Source organism: Lactuca sativa, chromosome 4 (assembly GCF_002870075.4).
Source record: "Lactuca sativa cultivar Salinas chromosome 4, Lsat_Salinas_v11, whole genome shotgun sequence".
In the NCBI taxonomy this organism is placed as follows: domain Eukaryota; kingdom Viridiplantae; phylum Streptophyta; class Magnoliopsida; order Asterales; family Asteraceae; genus Lactuca; species Lactuca sativa.
Genome location: NC_056626.2, coordinates 366871963 through 366889320, shown reverse-complemented (window position 1 = coordinate 366889320; position 17358 = coordinate 366871963). Strand labels below are relative to the sequence as shown.

General features: G+C 34.8%; 1 protein-coding gene across 1 annotated transcript; it reads right to left on the bottom strand.

Annotated features, from left to right (window-relative positions):
* Positions 1–5753: 5753 nt before the first annotated feature.
* LOC111916470 (uncharacterized) lies at positions 5754–14204 on the bottom strand. The gene is made up of 4 exons (XM_052771250.1): positions 13980–14204; positions 6522–6714; positions 6243–6415; positions 5754–6182 (listed from the first exon to the last, which is right to left on the bottom strand). Exons 1-4 carry the CDS (start codon positions 14202–14204, stop codon positions 5754–5756), a joined length of 1020 nt encoding a protein of 339 aa, XP_052627210.1.
* Positions 14205–17358: the final 3154 nt, after the last annotated feature.

Here is a 17358-nt window from a genome sequence, read left to right as displayed (position 1 = left end):
ATACAAAACACATAGAGATTGATATTCATTTTTTTTGGGAAAAAGTTGCACTTGGTCAAATACAGGTTCTTCATGTTCCCTCTTCTGCAGCTAAGTATGCAAACCTCTTTACGGAGGGACTTCCTACTCCTCTATTTTCATATTTTCAATCCAGTTTAAACGTTCGTCAAAACACTTATGTTACAACTATAGAGGATGTTAGTCATTGAATTGTTAGTGTATAAACCTTTCTAGCTTTAGCCAAATATGTAGTTAGCTCAGTTTTGGCCCAAGGCCCTTTCGTGTAATGTGTATATATGTTTTGGGTTTTACCCCTTTTAAATCATGTAGAGGTTTATTCTCCATAATAATGGCATGACATTTTTTAATGTATTTTTTTGGGCTTGTGACTTAAAATTCCTTAAGTTTATCTGATTTTGTTGATTTTGTCCCTATGACGATTTTTTGTTCGTTAATGTCCAAAATTTTCCAAGTTTTTATTTTTCATTTTTGCCCTTGCTACCTATAATAGTAGGTGTCTAGGGACAAAATCGACAAAATTTAACAAACTTAAGGACTTTAATGTCAAATTTGGAAAACATACATATGATAAAAACATCTAAGATGTATAAACTTGAGGGTTTTTTTGCAAATTTGAAAAACATACTTAGAGTAAAAACATAAAAAATTTGTAAAAAGGACAAAAATGAAAAAAACTTGGTAAATTTTGGACACTAACGAACAAAAATGGTCACAGAGACAAAACCAACAAGACCTGACAAACTTAATGACTTTTATGTCATAAACCATATTTTTTTGTATAGTGGTTGGTGATTATTTTTTCATTTTATGATGTAATAACCCTTATAAATAGTGATTAGTTAGCTTAGTTGGCTTAAGCTTCATATAACTCCTAATGTATATCTAACATTAGATATGGTAAGAGTTATCCAAAAGTACTCAATTTTCGTATGTGGTTATTGGTCGTATAGTCTTGACAACCATACTAAAGATTAGTCTCGGAAAAAATTCCGCTTGAGAACCACCATTCATGGTTGCGTCGACAACCAAGAGGAGGAGGGTCTGAAATGGTACAATGGATTGGCACGGAAAAGCTTATGTGTCATGTTGGCTTGACTGCCATTGATGATAGATGGCATTGGGAGTTTGAAGTATTGGGGACTTTCCCTTTGGATTCAGCTAGAAACGTCATAAATCATAAAAACACGTTAATAGTAGAAGAGTAGCCTACTAGATGGAATAGAACTGATAAAATCAAAGTCAATATCTTCATTTGGAATATATTGATTAATAAACTTCCAACTATGACAAATTTGGATAAGAAAGAATTAAAGTTGACATCACAATTTTTTCATTTTTTTTGTTGTTGTTTGATAGAGAGACAAAGTTAAAACCGAATTCGGTCGGATTTTCACAACATTCTATGTTAGTTATTTGATTATTTGCAGATAATTTTGTTTAAAAAAATTTATGCGGTTCCAAAATATATATATATATATATATATATATATATATATATATATATATATATATATATATATATATATATATATATATATATATATATATATATATATATATATATATATATATATATATATATATATATATATATATATATATATATATATATATAATATAATTTCCTTTGTTATGGACTGAATTCAGAATGTTTTATTTAACGGCTTTCAAGTGTATACAATCTTTTTATTTCTTAAAACATTATAATTCGAATTTATCATTTTTAGAATGATTATATCGTATTTTATGAAACTGATTGTTCTTAACAATTTATTTTCTGCGTCTTTAGAAAACCAAATAAATGAAAATGACAGAAAAATAGGGAAGTGAGAGCGTCGTCAGATATAGAGCGAGGTCACAGTATCACAGTTTCTAAAATTATGAAAGAAAAACAACTGTGAAACTGTTTCTGAAACCGTAGTTTAACATTTTCTTTGTTTTGACTTATTTACTTAAATGGTCCTTGTATTTTCACTGTAATTTCATTTCAGTTCTGACAATATAATAATTGCATATTTCATCCTTACAACAAGGCATCCTTAATGAATTTGATGTTAGTGTTATTCGTTTTGTTAAAAACTTAAAATGGTGACATGTTTATCTACTCTTTGAGATGGAGTTTCTTCTTTTTGATGAACTGAAACTGATTTATTGCAATCAAGTATAGAAATTATATTTTTGTATGAATTGTTAAAGATGAAGAGTATGTATTATTTTAGAAATTAAATAAGAGTAATGAAATACAAAGAGCAAAGAGCAAACATCAGTAATTAACTCGTGGTTTTTCGAGGCACAAGTTCTTAAACTAAATCTTAAAAAGTATATTGCAATTATTTTTTAATGTTATTAATTACTATTTTAGACTATTATTGGAAGAATAATATATTTTGGACTAGACTTGTAAATTGAGGAATAATCAACTCACAATAATCGCAATTTATTTTAATAAATTCTAGTAAAATAAAGAGTAAATTATTAAAAGTGTCTCCATAGTTTAGTCAACATTATGCGTTTAGTTTATAAACTTTTTATTTACTCGGACCGTCCAAGAGTTACTATTTTGTTATGTTTTTTTCCATATAAAACATAAACATAAAACATATGAAGAAAAGAAACAACCTTCAAAATAATGGTACTTGAAGTTTGATAGTTTTATATAGAAAAGTGACTTTACAAGCTCTAATGTGGGATATATCATTGCTATAATTGAAAAAAAAAAAAACAAAAAAAACAAACTAGCTCCTGTATCATCACCACCTTATATCATCATCACCTTATAATATGTTGATGATATGTTGGTAACTAGATCTAACATACATGAGATCAACATATTGAAAAATAAGTTTTCTAGAGAGTTCGAGATTAAGTAATTGGAACTTCAAGACAGATTTTAGATATGAGTATACTTAGAGACTAACTTATTGGTACTTTAAAATTCTCTCAACAAAATTATATTAAGAAAGTCTTACGAAAATTCAACAAACATATGCCAAAACTAGAAGCACGCCTCTTACAGCCAGCTGAGGCTATAAAAAATCACAAAAGATAGATGAAGACAAGGAAGAAATAGGTAAAGTTCCTTATGCCTCAACAGCTAGCAGCTTGATATATGTTATGGTAAGCACTATATCAGATATTGTTCATGCAGTATGAATTGTTAGCATGCTTATGTTAAATCTAGACAAAGAGAGTTGGAAAGGAGTCAAGTGGTTGCTATGATACAAGAAAGGCACTTCTAAGGTTGCCTTATGTTTTAGAAGAAAGAATGTAATCTTAGAAAGCTTTGTTGATGGAGATTTGGGAGGTTGTATAAATTCAAGGAAAAGCATCACATGCCATTTGTTCACCATTATGGGTACAGCCATCAGTTGGATGTCCATATTACAGAAGAGTGTTCTATTAACCACAAAAGTTGGGTACATTGTCATTACGGAAACTATAAATGGCCTTATTTGGTTAAAGAGATTTCTATTAGAGTTGAACATGAAATAAGAAGATTGTCTGCTTTATTATGAGAACAAGAATACAGTTCACCTGATGAAGAACATAGAGTTCCACACCATAATGAACACCTGCAGACGAGGTACCACTTTACTAGAGAACTAACAAACGATGGTATTATGTCCTCAAGAAATATCCTTGGTAGGAAGAATAAGACATGTTTACCAAGGTTGTGACAATATAGGAGTTGATATATATATATATATATATATATATATATATATATATATATATATATATATATATATATATATTCTATTAACCACAAAAGTTGGGTACATTGTCATTACGGAAACTATAAATGGCCTTATTTGGTTAAAGAGATTTCTATTAGAGTTGAACATGAAATAAGAAGATTGTCTGCTTTATTATGAGAACAAGAATACAGTTCACCTGATGAAGAACATAGAGTTCCACACCATAATGAACACCTGCAGACGAGGTACCACTTTACTAGAGAACTAACAAACGATGGTATTATGTCCTCAAGAAATATCCTTGGTAGGAAGAATAAGACATGTTTACCAAGGTTGTGACAATATAGGAGTTGATATATATATATATATATATATATATATATATATATATATATATATATATACTGATCAAAATATATCTAGGAAACCTAAATGCAATCAATAAAACTTTCCTTATAATGCATTCCTTATTGCTCAAGGAAATACTAGGAATCCTTGGATGAAACTTCAAGACTTGGATAGCACTCAAAGTAAACGAAAATCTTGACCAAAACATGCCATTAGCCACATGTGTTCTTAGATAATTCACCAACAATCACCCCCATGAATTTCTGAGTCAAGGTTAATTCTTGTATGCCAAGTAACGCTCTCATTTTCGTGAAACTTATCCGAGTTAAGACCTCCGTAGGTGGATCCGCATGTTTCTTGTCTTTCGAAACATGTTCAAATGTGACTTGATCATTTTCAACACAATCTCAACTAAAGTGGAATTGAGTGTGGATGTGTTTTCTTCTTCCATGAAAAACATGATTCTTTGATAGTGCTATTGTTGATTTGTTGTCTATAGGAATCAGCACCTTCTGTTTCTTCATTCCTGTCCGCTCAGCTAACAACTCCCTTAACTAAACTGGTTGAAACTGGTTGGCACGCAGCTGTAGTAGCAGCCATGAACTCAGCTTCACACGAGGAAAAAGATATTGTATCATGCTTCTGGGAGCACCAACTTATAGGTGAGTCACCAAGCTAGAAAACATGTCATGTCAAGGGCGTAGCCAGGATTTAAAGATAAGGGGGGCTTATATAAAAATTTAAAAAAATATTCGAATAACATAATCGAGTCTACAAAATTGAAAGAGATACTGACAAAGAAAAAAAATCGTCTAAATAGGAACTATATCAATCTTTGCAAGAACGCATCTTCAAAAGTTTTCAAATGATCATAAGCACCGATTCTCATACATTAACCTGTTATTATTTAAAGAACGACTTAGAACATAGATATATATGATATTATCTTCAATTGAGAAGAATACAATTAAAAAAATTGTAAAAGTATAAGAAATAGTACATTTCTCACTTTAAGTTGTGCCCGTCTTTGCTTTATAGAAGAAAAAACATCTATAAGTTTATCTGTGGAAAATGTATCAGCAATCTCTCTCTCTCAGTGTTAATAATCAGACAACTTCTAAGAAAATCATCATCCATGGTATTCCGAAGTCGCGTTTTCACGATTTTCATTGCTGAGAATGCTCTTTCAAATGCCGCAGTAGAAACGGGAAGCGTCAATATAATGTGAATCTATCTGTCAAACAAAGGATAAGTACCAGCCTTTCCAGTTTCATGTAGACCCCTACACAATTCCGAAAGTGTAGAAGAATTTTTCAATTGTGGGTGACTGCACACATCTAACTCATAATGTCGTAACTCAAGTTTCAACAAATGAATTTCGTGCTTTGTAAAGTCCAAAGGATAATAAGTTGTTACCAATTTACATATATCTTAAACATTTAAGGACTTTTTTGGATCTAGTGCAACACTGAGACGGAGAAGCTCTGTTATAGACTCATTAAATCTAGAATTCAACTGTTGCAACTGACTGTCAATAGCAGCAATAAACAATTCAACTCGGTAGTGATGCTCTGCAGTGATATTGTTTTTATCACACCTTGTCCGAATTACATATTTGTAAGTTTCATTCATATTAGAGACCAAAATGTCACTTCTTTTACAAAAACAAACCATTTGATCCAAAAGTCATTGCCAACCTTCATCTCTCAGTTTTTGAAGAAATATTTTTGTTGTGGAAACCAAGGCCAATGCATTAATAATATCTATAGATTTTTGTTGTAAAGATTGGCAAAGCTTGTCAGATATCCCCATTATATCTTTCATCATATGCAAAACAATGACAAAATCAAATGACATTGCATGTTTAAGTGCAAATATTGCAACACCTTTTTGAGAAGAGATAGAACCTTTTGTAGCAATGTCAGTCAACACTACACAAGATGGACCACAAAGTCTCATCAAACTACATATTGATTTGAAATGAGAACTCCACCTAGTATCTATAGGCCTTTGTAGTGATCGTATTTGATTTTTTCCTTTTCCACTCTCAATCTCATCAACTTGAATTAAATGAGAAATTTCAACAATTTGAGCATCTTGCAATTGATCATTATGCTTGCAAGAAGAACTTATGACATTAACTATAAAGTTTAAAGTTTTAAAGAAGTTATGTACCTCGGTCACATCTTTAGACGCTGCAACTAGAGCGAATTGCAATTGATGAGCAAAACAATGTATGTAATAATAATAAGGACATTCCTTTAATAATAAAGCTTGCAACCCATTCCATTCTCCACGTATATTAGTAGCTCCATCATATCCTTGACCCCATGCAAATATCTTGGACACTAAGATTATGATAAGACAATGAACACATTATCTCATTTTTCAAGCTCGATGAAGTTGTATCTTTGACATGAATCAAATCCAAAAATCTTTCTTTGACATGTCCACCTCGGTCAACAAATCTCACAACAATAGTCATTTGTTCTTTCTTAGATTCATCTTGAGACTCATCAACTATCAAACAAAATTTTGTAGTCCCGATATCATCACGAATTACTTTTTGTACATTTGTAGCTAAAACACATAATATTTCTTTTTTGGATATCCGGTGATGTGTACTTTGCATTTTAAGGAGCATTTTCTAAAACAACATCATCAATAGTCTTGTTATAAGAAGCAAGCAACTTTATAAGTTCAAGGAAATTCCCTTGATTTCTTGAGTCAGGTCCCTCATCATGACCTCTTAAAGCACGTGCTTGAAATGTTTACTATGTTTGTATATTACCCCAAAAGATGTTGTACCACGCAAGTAACAAAGAATTTTCTTAATAGCATGTGTCATACCCCCAAACCGGATAGTAAATTCGTCTGGGGATGGAACGGAACGCAGTATCACAATAATTGAATACAGCAAAACAAAAGTACAGAAATAATCATCATACATTATAATTAGATAAGTTACATGTTCCAAACGTTAATTGTTTCAAATCTAATTAGTGTATGAAAAAAAAAAGTAAACAAATGTGGCGTCTTCGCGTCGCTTCCCAAAAGCTTAGTCCCTTCTGACTAATGATTACCTGATAATAAAAGTGATTTTGAAAGTGTGAACATTACGTTGGTGAGTTCATAAGATTTTGTAATGAGAAAACTAAGTATTTCCTTTATAAAACCAGTGGTGTTCATAACAGGAAAAACAATATTTTTTTAATGTAGATGTAGTTTTAAAATCATAAAATCATAATGTAATAGTAAATCTTTACTTATATCGAGTATGAAAATGAAGTTTCATATTTGTGTAAGACTAAAGAGGATATTATTAAAACAATAGTTTTTTTGTAGTTATTTGTGAGTGATTATAAGCTTGATATCGATTATGTTGTGTGCTTGCCTGACGCTCTTCAAGCGTCGTGATATGTTAAGACATTTGTCACCCCAGACCCATATGTCGTAGTTATAGTGAACAACTATAGGTGGGGATTGTCAATCTCATATAGATCTATATACAACTATCCCATTCATTTAATATTTTGGTTACAATCCAGGAGTTACCCGGTACTTGTTTAGTACTATGAAGAAAATGTTTCACATAACCATTCAATGTAATCTTTGTCATTGTTTTCTAGTATTATGAAATCTCCTCTGCATTTGTAATTATCAAAAATGTAGTTTTAGTTATAGTATGTAATAATTATATTTTTATATAATTAGTTTTCATATATTTGTCGTATTTTCGTCGTTCGTTACATAAATTATACTTATTATAATTTATATATGTGCTTTCGTCGTGTTATCGTATTTATGCCTAAAAGATATTATTTATATATATATATATATATATATATATATATATATATATATATATATATATATATATATATTTGAAGCAAGTAGTTTTTTACATCTAAGACATTAAATATAACCAATAAAGCAAACAAAACAATTTTTGTAATAAGTGACGACACCTTACTAGTTTGTCATTTTATAAAAGTGATGCCAACATTCAAAATCTGGTCTTTTTGCCAAAATCATATGGTGCACTTTTTATAACTATTTTTACCAACAAAGTAATATTATGTATTTTTTTTGTTGGTGATATTGAAGTGTAAGATTTTTATATGTTATTTTCGCAAACTAAACATGAATATTAGCTTATCATGACACATTGTTCATGTAAAACACTTTTATAGCAAAATAACAAAACAAATTCGACAAACTATATTTCGAGACCAAAATAAATAGTTATAAGACTTGTGTCCCCCCCCCCCCCCCCCCCCCAAAAACATTTTAAAAAGTAGGAAAATAAGGGGTATGAACTCACCTTTTATGTTTTCCCTAGAAGATGGTGAGTAAGAGAGAAAGATTTAGTTCTTCTAAGCAAACATCTTCTCGTCTTTCTTATGAAAACTTGCCTAGGATTTTTGGTTTAATATAATGATATGGAAACTTGAAAGCTGCATGGAAATTTAACAATAATTCTTGCAAACACTTGGAAAATCCTTGAAACAACTTGAAAAGCCTTGGAGGGAACTTGAGAGAGTATGAATGAAGTTTGAAGATGAAATGGAGGTGAGGGTGGGCACTCTCTACCGTAAATAAGAGAGGAGAGGGGGAGTGGGTGGGTTGCATGGGGAAGTGGCATAGTAAGGCCTTTTGAATATAAAATTTAGGGTTAAGGCTTATAGAATATTAAATTTAGGGTTAAGGCTCTTAGGGTTTTATATTCTAATGTATTATGTAGGGTGGTAAAATGTGTTGTGTATTTGTATAACTTTGAAAGATATAATTACTAACTATTAAGTTAATCAATATTGTTGAAAATAATATTAATAAATGCGTAATTAAATCCTTTCCCAATCCGTTTTGTAGAAATATGAGCGTCTAAACGCGATAAATTTCCGGATTTGGAGTATTTGACATTTTACCGGAAAAATAAATGGAGTACAGAATTAAATACTAAATTGTATTATGTTCTGTAAAATGGGTTCCTACATTTTATACTTATTGTTTATGGCATGCTGTAGTAAGTTTAGAGTCGATACCGGTGTACATGTATCGTTTTTTGCGACTTAATCGTCGTAACTTTTGAATCCAAACTTTGTTTTAGATGTTCTATATGTCTACGGATTCATAACACAAATACATTGTTTTATGAATATTGCTTATATCAAAATAATATTTGTGTGAGTTATCGAATTTCTATGCTATTGTAGTATGTTATTCATAAGTAAAGCGTTTATTTAATAACTGATTTAAAATGGCCTATGTAGAGTTATAGATCCAATAATACATTAGGAAGGTTATGAAAATTACATTTCACCATTTTAACTTAGGTTATGCTTCAGCGGACTTTTGTTCACTACTGTTGATCAAAATTAACGGGTGTCACATGATCCCCCCGTTGAAGAGAATTTCATCCTGAAATTAGTTTTAGGTACCGGGCTCCTAGGGACTTTGAAATAGTTGGGGATATTTTTGTTTCATTTGGTCATCAGGTTCCCAAGTAAACTCAGGTCCCCGCTTAGCGTTCATGCTGACCTTTACTATTGGAATGCAACTTTGTTTCGTTTTATTGACTTCAATTATCCAGGATTTCGATCGGTTCTTCAATGAAATTCAGACTTTCATTGACCTCGATCTCGTCTAACGGAATGACAAGAGTTTCTTCGGATAGACATTTCTTGAGGCTTGATACGTGAAAGGTGGGGTGTATATTGCTAAATTCTTGTGGAAATCAGAGCTTCTAAGCTACAGGACCTATCCTCGCAAGGATCTCAAAAGGTCCTATATACCATGGATTAAGTTTACCTCGTTTTCCAAATCGTATCATCCCTTTCCATGGCGAAACTTTTAACAGTACTTGGTCACCAACCTGAAACTCCAAAGGTTTGCGTCTCTTGTCAGCATAGCTCTTTTGCCGATCTCGAGATGCCTTCAGTCGTTCCCATATATGAAAAATCTTCTCGTATAGTTTATGGGCCAGTGAGTGTGCTATTCGTCACTTGACCCCTACCCAATTGGGTATTGCCAACCTCAGCCCAATATAACGGTGATCTACACTTGCGTCCGTAAAGAGCCTAAAACGGAGCGGTCTTGATGTTGGCATGGTATCTATTATTATAAGAGAACTCAAGTAATGGTAGGTGAAAGTCCCGTGTCTAGAAGAAATCCATCACACAGGCACGTAGCATATCTTTTAGTGTTTGAATAGATCGCTCACTCTGACCATCTGTTTGTGGATGGTAAGTTGTACTCATATTAAGTCGGGTACCCAAGGATTTCTGCAACAATTGCCAGCATAAAGTGAACCGACTTTCTCTATATGAGATAATAAAAATTAGCACACCGTGCAGTCTCACAATCTCTTTGAGATACGTCCTTGTCAGCTTTTCCATCTTATATGTCTCTTTGATTATTAGGAAGTGTGCGAATTTGGTTAGTCTGTCTACAATCACCCAAATGGTGTTGAGCCCACCAGCAGTCTTGGGTAACTTTGTTATGAAATCCATGGTAATTAGTTCCCACTTCCACTCGGATATTTCCAGTTGTTGTAACAGACCTGAGGGCCTCTGGTATTCTACCTTGACTTTAGCACGTGTTCAGCACTTTCCCACATCAGTGGCAATCTCAGTTTTCATGTTTGGCCACCAATATAGCTTTTTCAGGTCCAAGTACATCTTGTCTAACCCAGGGTGATTAGAGTATCTCGTCTTGTTTACTTCATTTATAATCAATTCTCAAAGGCCACCGAGCTTTGGCGTCTAGACTCAATTCATAAGGTACTAAATCCCATCATCTCTGAGTTCAAAGTTCTTACCCATTCCCCATAGCACTTCATTCGGGGCGTTTTCAGTTTTCTAGTCCTTGAGTTGAGCATTCTTGATTTGCACGAAAAGATGTTAGTGTATGGTCATTGTTAACGATTATACCTGGATGGTAATGAATATCACATTCATAATCGTTTAACAACTCGACCCATTTTCGCTTCCTCGTGTTAAACTCTTTCTAGTTGAGGATATGTTGAAGGCTCTTGTGATCAATAAATATCGTACACTTGGTATCGTACATATAATGTATCCAAATCTTCAATGCAAATACCACAACACTTGTTTCGATGCGTCACAATACACAACAAAGTCCTCCGTGCCTTTTGGGAGGGACAGGATTAGGGCACTACACAACACTTTCTTCAATGTCTGAAAGGCATCCTTTTGTTTGCCATCCCAGTCAAAATTCACCCCTTTTGGGTTAACTTTGTGATGGGTTTAGCTATTTTAGAGAAGTTCTTGATGAATCTCTGATAGTAGCTAGCAAGACCCGAGAACTGGTATACCTTTGTTGGTGTCCTTGGTACTTCCCAGTTCACTATTACCTTCATTTTGGATGGGTCAGCATGTATTTCATCTTTGTTGACCACATGGTCTAGGAATGCATAATACTTCTTATGCAAGTACTTTTGTGCTTTCATACATGAGATGATTTAGAGGCCCTTGCCTTGTTTGCCACCGTACACAATGAGAGTTTTGTTGTTTGGCAGATTGAGTTGGACGGCTTTCTCGTGACACATGATGTTTGTTAGATGAGGGTCTAACCAATCCATACCGACTATTACATCGAAGCGCCCAATAGTCATTGGCATGAGGTTGATTTGGAAGATGTGCTTGGGGGTTCGCTTTTAGTAATTTTGTGAACTTATGACTAACACAACTTCTTTAGACACCACTATCAAAAAAGTATGTAGGCATAATAGTTATTGACAAGGAACATACCCATCATAGCGGTAGGCTCCTGCATGGCTTCTTTCGCTGCCATTGCCAAGACTCTGCCTTGACCACCTCCACTTGAACTCTTAGCCTTTGGAAAATCCCTCTTGTAGTGTCCATTTTCTCCATATCTGTAACAAGCACAAGTTACCCCTAAGTTGGATGCTTGATCGGTCCCTTGTGTCGAGGTCTTATAGACTTTGGAAGTATGCCCCTTTTGTTTGTAGTTGAAGCAATACACATCCCTATATGCTCCAACGCGATGATAAGTGCACCTGTCACACCTCGGAATATTTCTGGCATATTGCTTTGGTTGGTTGGTGGCGGTAGGAGTGGTAGCGGCAAGGACTGCCACCATTCCCTGTTTCTTCAAGGGTCCTTGTTGGGGTCTTTCTTTCTTCTCATTCCAAAATTTCCTCTTGTTGTTCCTCTCCTTAGGAGGGTCGGCTTTCTAAGCCATGATCCCCTAACGGATGCCCAGATCAGTCAGCTGATTAGCAATGCGCTTCACGCTGTCAAACATGGTTCATCAGGAGGAAATGACCATCCCTTGAATCTGTGGAGCCAAGCCCTGTATGTATCTCTCAGTCTTCTTTTAATCCGGAGTAACCATCCCTGGGCACAAGACAACCAGATCATTGAAGCGGTAGGTGTAAGCCACTATCTCAAAATCTTTCACGGTGAGATTCCAAAGTTCTTGTTCTAGACCTTGCATTTCACTCCTTGGGAAGTATTATTCCAAAATCATGACCTTTAACTCCTCCCAACTCATGGCATTTGATGTAGTGAGGCCCATAGTCTTTACATGGCCATTCCACCATGACAGGTTGGAATCCATGAAAGTGCATGTAACAAACTTTACCTTGCTCTTGTTCACGCAGGAGCTTATCTCGAATACTGATTTAGTCTTTTCGAACCTGTGTGTTAGTTCGATTACTCCTCCATCGCCATAGAAGTTCTTGGGTTTGTAGTTGGAAAACTCTTTGTAGGAGAAAACTCATGAATTTCCCCCACTATCATTGTGGGAACTGTTGTTAACGTGTCCTAATCCTTCCTGCCTATCGGTATGGTAGTTTACTACAACGGTCGCTACTCTTTGTACAATCATTTCTTTGATTGCGGCCACATCCATAGGTTTTTTTTTATTGGGGTTGGTGTTGGAGTTGGAGTTGGTGTTGGTCCCGTACGGACTCTTGAGCTTCATCTGAGTGGCATGACCTTGTTCCATGGATTAAGGGTTGAAACAACTTCGTAAGTAACTGTAGTAGTTACTATTCGTATTCCATAATTATGAGATGTTTTTCTTGTTTGCTTTCCAATGTTTTGACCAACATTATCTTTAATGTACTTAAGATAGTAAGTAGTGGTAGTAAGTATTTCACACACAATGCGCAAATGTCATGGCTTTAAATAAAAACGTAAACATCATAACATTTAATCGATTCGAATTACAATAGTTTTGGAGAGAGCATACATAGATTATCCTACTACTGCTAGACACAAGAAGAAAAAGAAATACAGTAAGCTCTAACGTAAAATGTGAGTAGTGTAATCACTTACTCAATATGCTAACCTATCTATCAGATGCCAAATTAGCGTAAAATATGTCTAGCCATCTCGCTCATCTCACGAGTAGCTTCTTCTGCCCTTTGCTCTACGGCCACTACCCTAGTCTCAGTTGCAAGGTCTTGTCGCTCCAAGGTGGCTACCCTCTCCTCTAAGGAGTGTATGTGGGTAGTAGTGTCCACCTGTTCACCTTATAGTGCTAGTATGGTCTCCCTATGGTGGTCTTGCTCTTTGTCGATGTGTCGAACTCATACTGTCTTGATTCTGGTCTCACCTCCGATCTCCATCACCTCATTGTTGAGGGTTTGTACTTGAGTGTCCATGCGGGACACTCGTGGTACCATAATGGTAGTGATTGATCTGAGAGGGTGCTAGGGCCCAAGAGGTGGTGCGATGGATGCATGCCAAATGCGGATCGTAGACCCTCCTCTCTCGCTCATGAGTGTAGTTGTGTCGCCCATAATGGAGGTGCATCCTGAATAGGAGTAGATATCAATGACAAAGTTAGTCTATGGATGGGTAACAACCTCTTGCGAGGAGTGTTCATCCAAAGAGGGCCTCCATTGGGGTGTCTATATACCTGAAAAGAGGGAGGTGGAAGGGGCTCATCTCTACCCCTGATGGGATAAGGCTCGTCAATGATCTCCCTGATGCATATATCCTCGTCTAACTCCCCCTCATAATCCTCTTCTGGATCCTCCTCAGGGTCTTCCTCGTGAATCTCCTCATTTGAATCCTCTTCCTCGATCCAGCCATTCACTGTCATAGCGGGATAGTAAGGGTCTCTATGGTGGAATCTTTTCATGTCTAAAAAAGATAGGTCACATAAGTGTGTGAACTATGAGACTTTTAATAGAGTAATTAGTACTACTAAGTTGTTAATGTAGATCCTTGATGGGTTTATTAAGTATTGTTATGTAGATTACTTGAGTTTTATATTGATGTCTACTACATGTCGGTCAAACCCTAGTCAGGTGTAGTTGATAAGGCTACATCTTCCCATGATTTGAAAACATGTTATACTAGGTCTATTCATAGTGTTCAACCCAAACTTTGATGTTCTTGGTTTGTTTTATTGAGACATTGCCTTTATTTGTGTGTGTATATACTTTTATATAATAATTATTATTATATTCTAAAGTATAATTTGTAAGATATGATTTTTAGTTAGAGGTATTAGTTCTCGTATCTATAGTTGTATTTGTTACATGGAATAATATACTTAGTTCGCTATAGACAATTGCTCTAATATCAATCTATCACATCCCCAAACCAGATGGCGGAATCGTATGGGGGTGGAACGGAATGCAGTATCACAATAATTGAATATGTAGAAACACAAGTACATAAACAACCATCATACATTATAATTAGATAAGTTACATGTACTAAAATTTTAATTGTTTCGAATCTAATTACTGTATGAAAAAAAAAAAAAAAAAAAAAAAAAAAAAAAAAAACATGACGTCTTCGCGTCGCTTCCCAAAAGCTTAGTCCCTTCCGACTAATGATTACTTGAGAATACAAGTGATTTTGAAAGTGTCAACATTATGTTGGTGAGTTCATAAGATTTTGTAGTGAGAAAACTGAGTATTAACTTTGTAAAACTAGTAATGTTCGTAACAGGAAAAACCGTATTTTCTTAAATATAGATGTAGTTTTAAAACCATAAAACCATAATGTAATGGTAAATCTTTACTTATATCGAGTATGAAAATGAAGTTTCATATTTGTGTAAGACTAAAGAGGTTATTATTAAAAGAATAGATGTTTGTTGTGATTATTTCTTAGTGATTATAACCCTGCTATCGACTATGTCATGTGCCTGCCTGACGTTCTTCAAGCATCGAGATATGTTAAGACATTTGTCACCCCAAACTCGTCGATCGTAGTTGTAGCGAACTATAGGTGGAGATTGTCAATCCCATATAGATCTATATACAACTATCCTGCTCATTTAAGATTTTGATTACAATCCAGGAGTAACGCCCGTGTTTCCGGGCCAGGCATTAATGATGATGTAATAGTCTCGGTTAACCTTTGTAACCCGTTTTGAAATAATAAGAATGTATTATTTGAGTATTATGTGTTTTATGCTTAATTTCATAGTTATGTGGCTTAACTGAATTAAGAATAAAAATAAGCGTGAAAATGAAATGTTAGATAAACCCAATATCGATACATGAAGGTGTAGTGGCCGTGACGAGGTTTCCGGATATATAAAGAATGCTGAAATCCGAGTTATAACGAAGAAGTTATCACTTGTCGAAGTTTCGCAACAGAATCGACACGACGCTGAATGACGTAAAATATGAATTTAAGATAGAGTGATATATAGCCTTAGTGATCTAAACGAAATCCGTTGAATATGTTAAACCGAGGGCGTGCATAAGAAGAACGTCAAAATCTGACTTCGTATGGGGAAGTTATGATTTTTCGAAGTTTCGACTTAGCAGTATGCAGCCCAAATCTCAAGATAGAGATCGAGTGATATTTGGCCGAAACAATCTAAACGAGAATCGAAGATCTCGTCGATAGTAGTCCTACAGTAAAAAGACAGATGAAAACGGACGTCAGATGAAGAAGATATAATTTTTTAACAGGGTTTTCCTTTCTCGACCTACTAAAATAATATAATAAAATTGAAAGTCAAAATTAGCCGATGGAGTATAAATGAGAGTTGTAGAGCCTAATCTCACCTACACGTGGATATAAAGAACATCGAAAACGGAGCTCGTATGCGAAAGATATGAAATTCTGAAGTTCGGAACACAAAAATCGAGGCTGTGTTAAAACTCACGACGTAAGCACAGACCTGACGCCTTCCAGAGCAAGTGGACGAGTGACGCATGCAGTGAACTACAGAGGTCACAACGTGAGCATTAGAAACTCACGATGTGAGGGTCAAAATCTAGACCTATAAATAGAAATCAAGGGTCAGCCGATTTTGGTTGCTCCTCCCTTACTCTCCCACTCCCAATACACTCTTTAAGCCATATTTTATACCCCCGAAGCCCTGGTATCATCCCGAGACCTGAAGTGAGTCCCGAAGCACAAATATCCCGAGAAGAAAAGAGTTTCCGAGCCGAAGCTCTGCCCGCGAAAAGCCCGGTGTGTGAAGTGATCACGGTTTCACCAAAGAATACTACTCATAGAGTCGTGGAGTTGTCCGATCATCTTCTGATCGACTGAGTGTATAGTCCCTTTCATAAACACGATTTTAGTACAAGTATTGGTTGAATGTATTATATCTATGATATGAGTGACTGTATATTCCCTTTCTTCTAACACATAGATATGAAGTATCTACTTTAGAATACGTGTTACGTGTGTATAAATATATGTGTGTATATATGTTATCTGGTTATTTGGAATGAGTATTGAATGAGTAACTTATCAGTTTTTAAGTTGCATATGAATGCATATGTATGTTGTTTTCTATAAAAGTGTTGGGTAGAACTTGGGTAGATAGTTGATGTGTGATAAACTGATGAGAGGCCTTGATGTTGTTGTTGTTGATCTAGTCATCTAGCGGAGTATGGATGACGACCATGGACTCTTTCTAGACAGTCCTGTGGAACGCTAGCAGGTTCATAACCTGTAGGTGTTATGAATAATGTGTTCACCGGTGTACTCTATCCCCCTCATGGTTGCCTTTAGGACATCTATTGTTGTGGAAACCCCTTGCAGTAATGTCCATCCCGATAAAAATCCAAGATTAGGTCCCTGGTAATAGATGTTGTTTTAGGGACGTAAAGTGAGGATAACAGGAATGGGTAATCGGGTTATTGTTGGTTGATGAAGTTAAATATAATTATTTATTGTGGGTTGAAAACCATATATGCTCACCAGGCTCCCAAGCCTGACCCACTCAGTCTTATTTGTATTACAAGAAGTGGCGCGAGGGCATAAGATGGATTAATCATCAAGTTGTTTTGTTTATAAGCCTATAGTTGTAT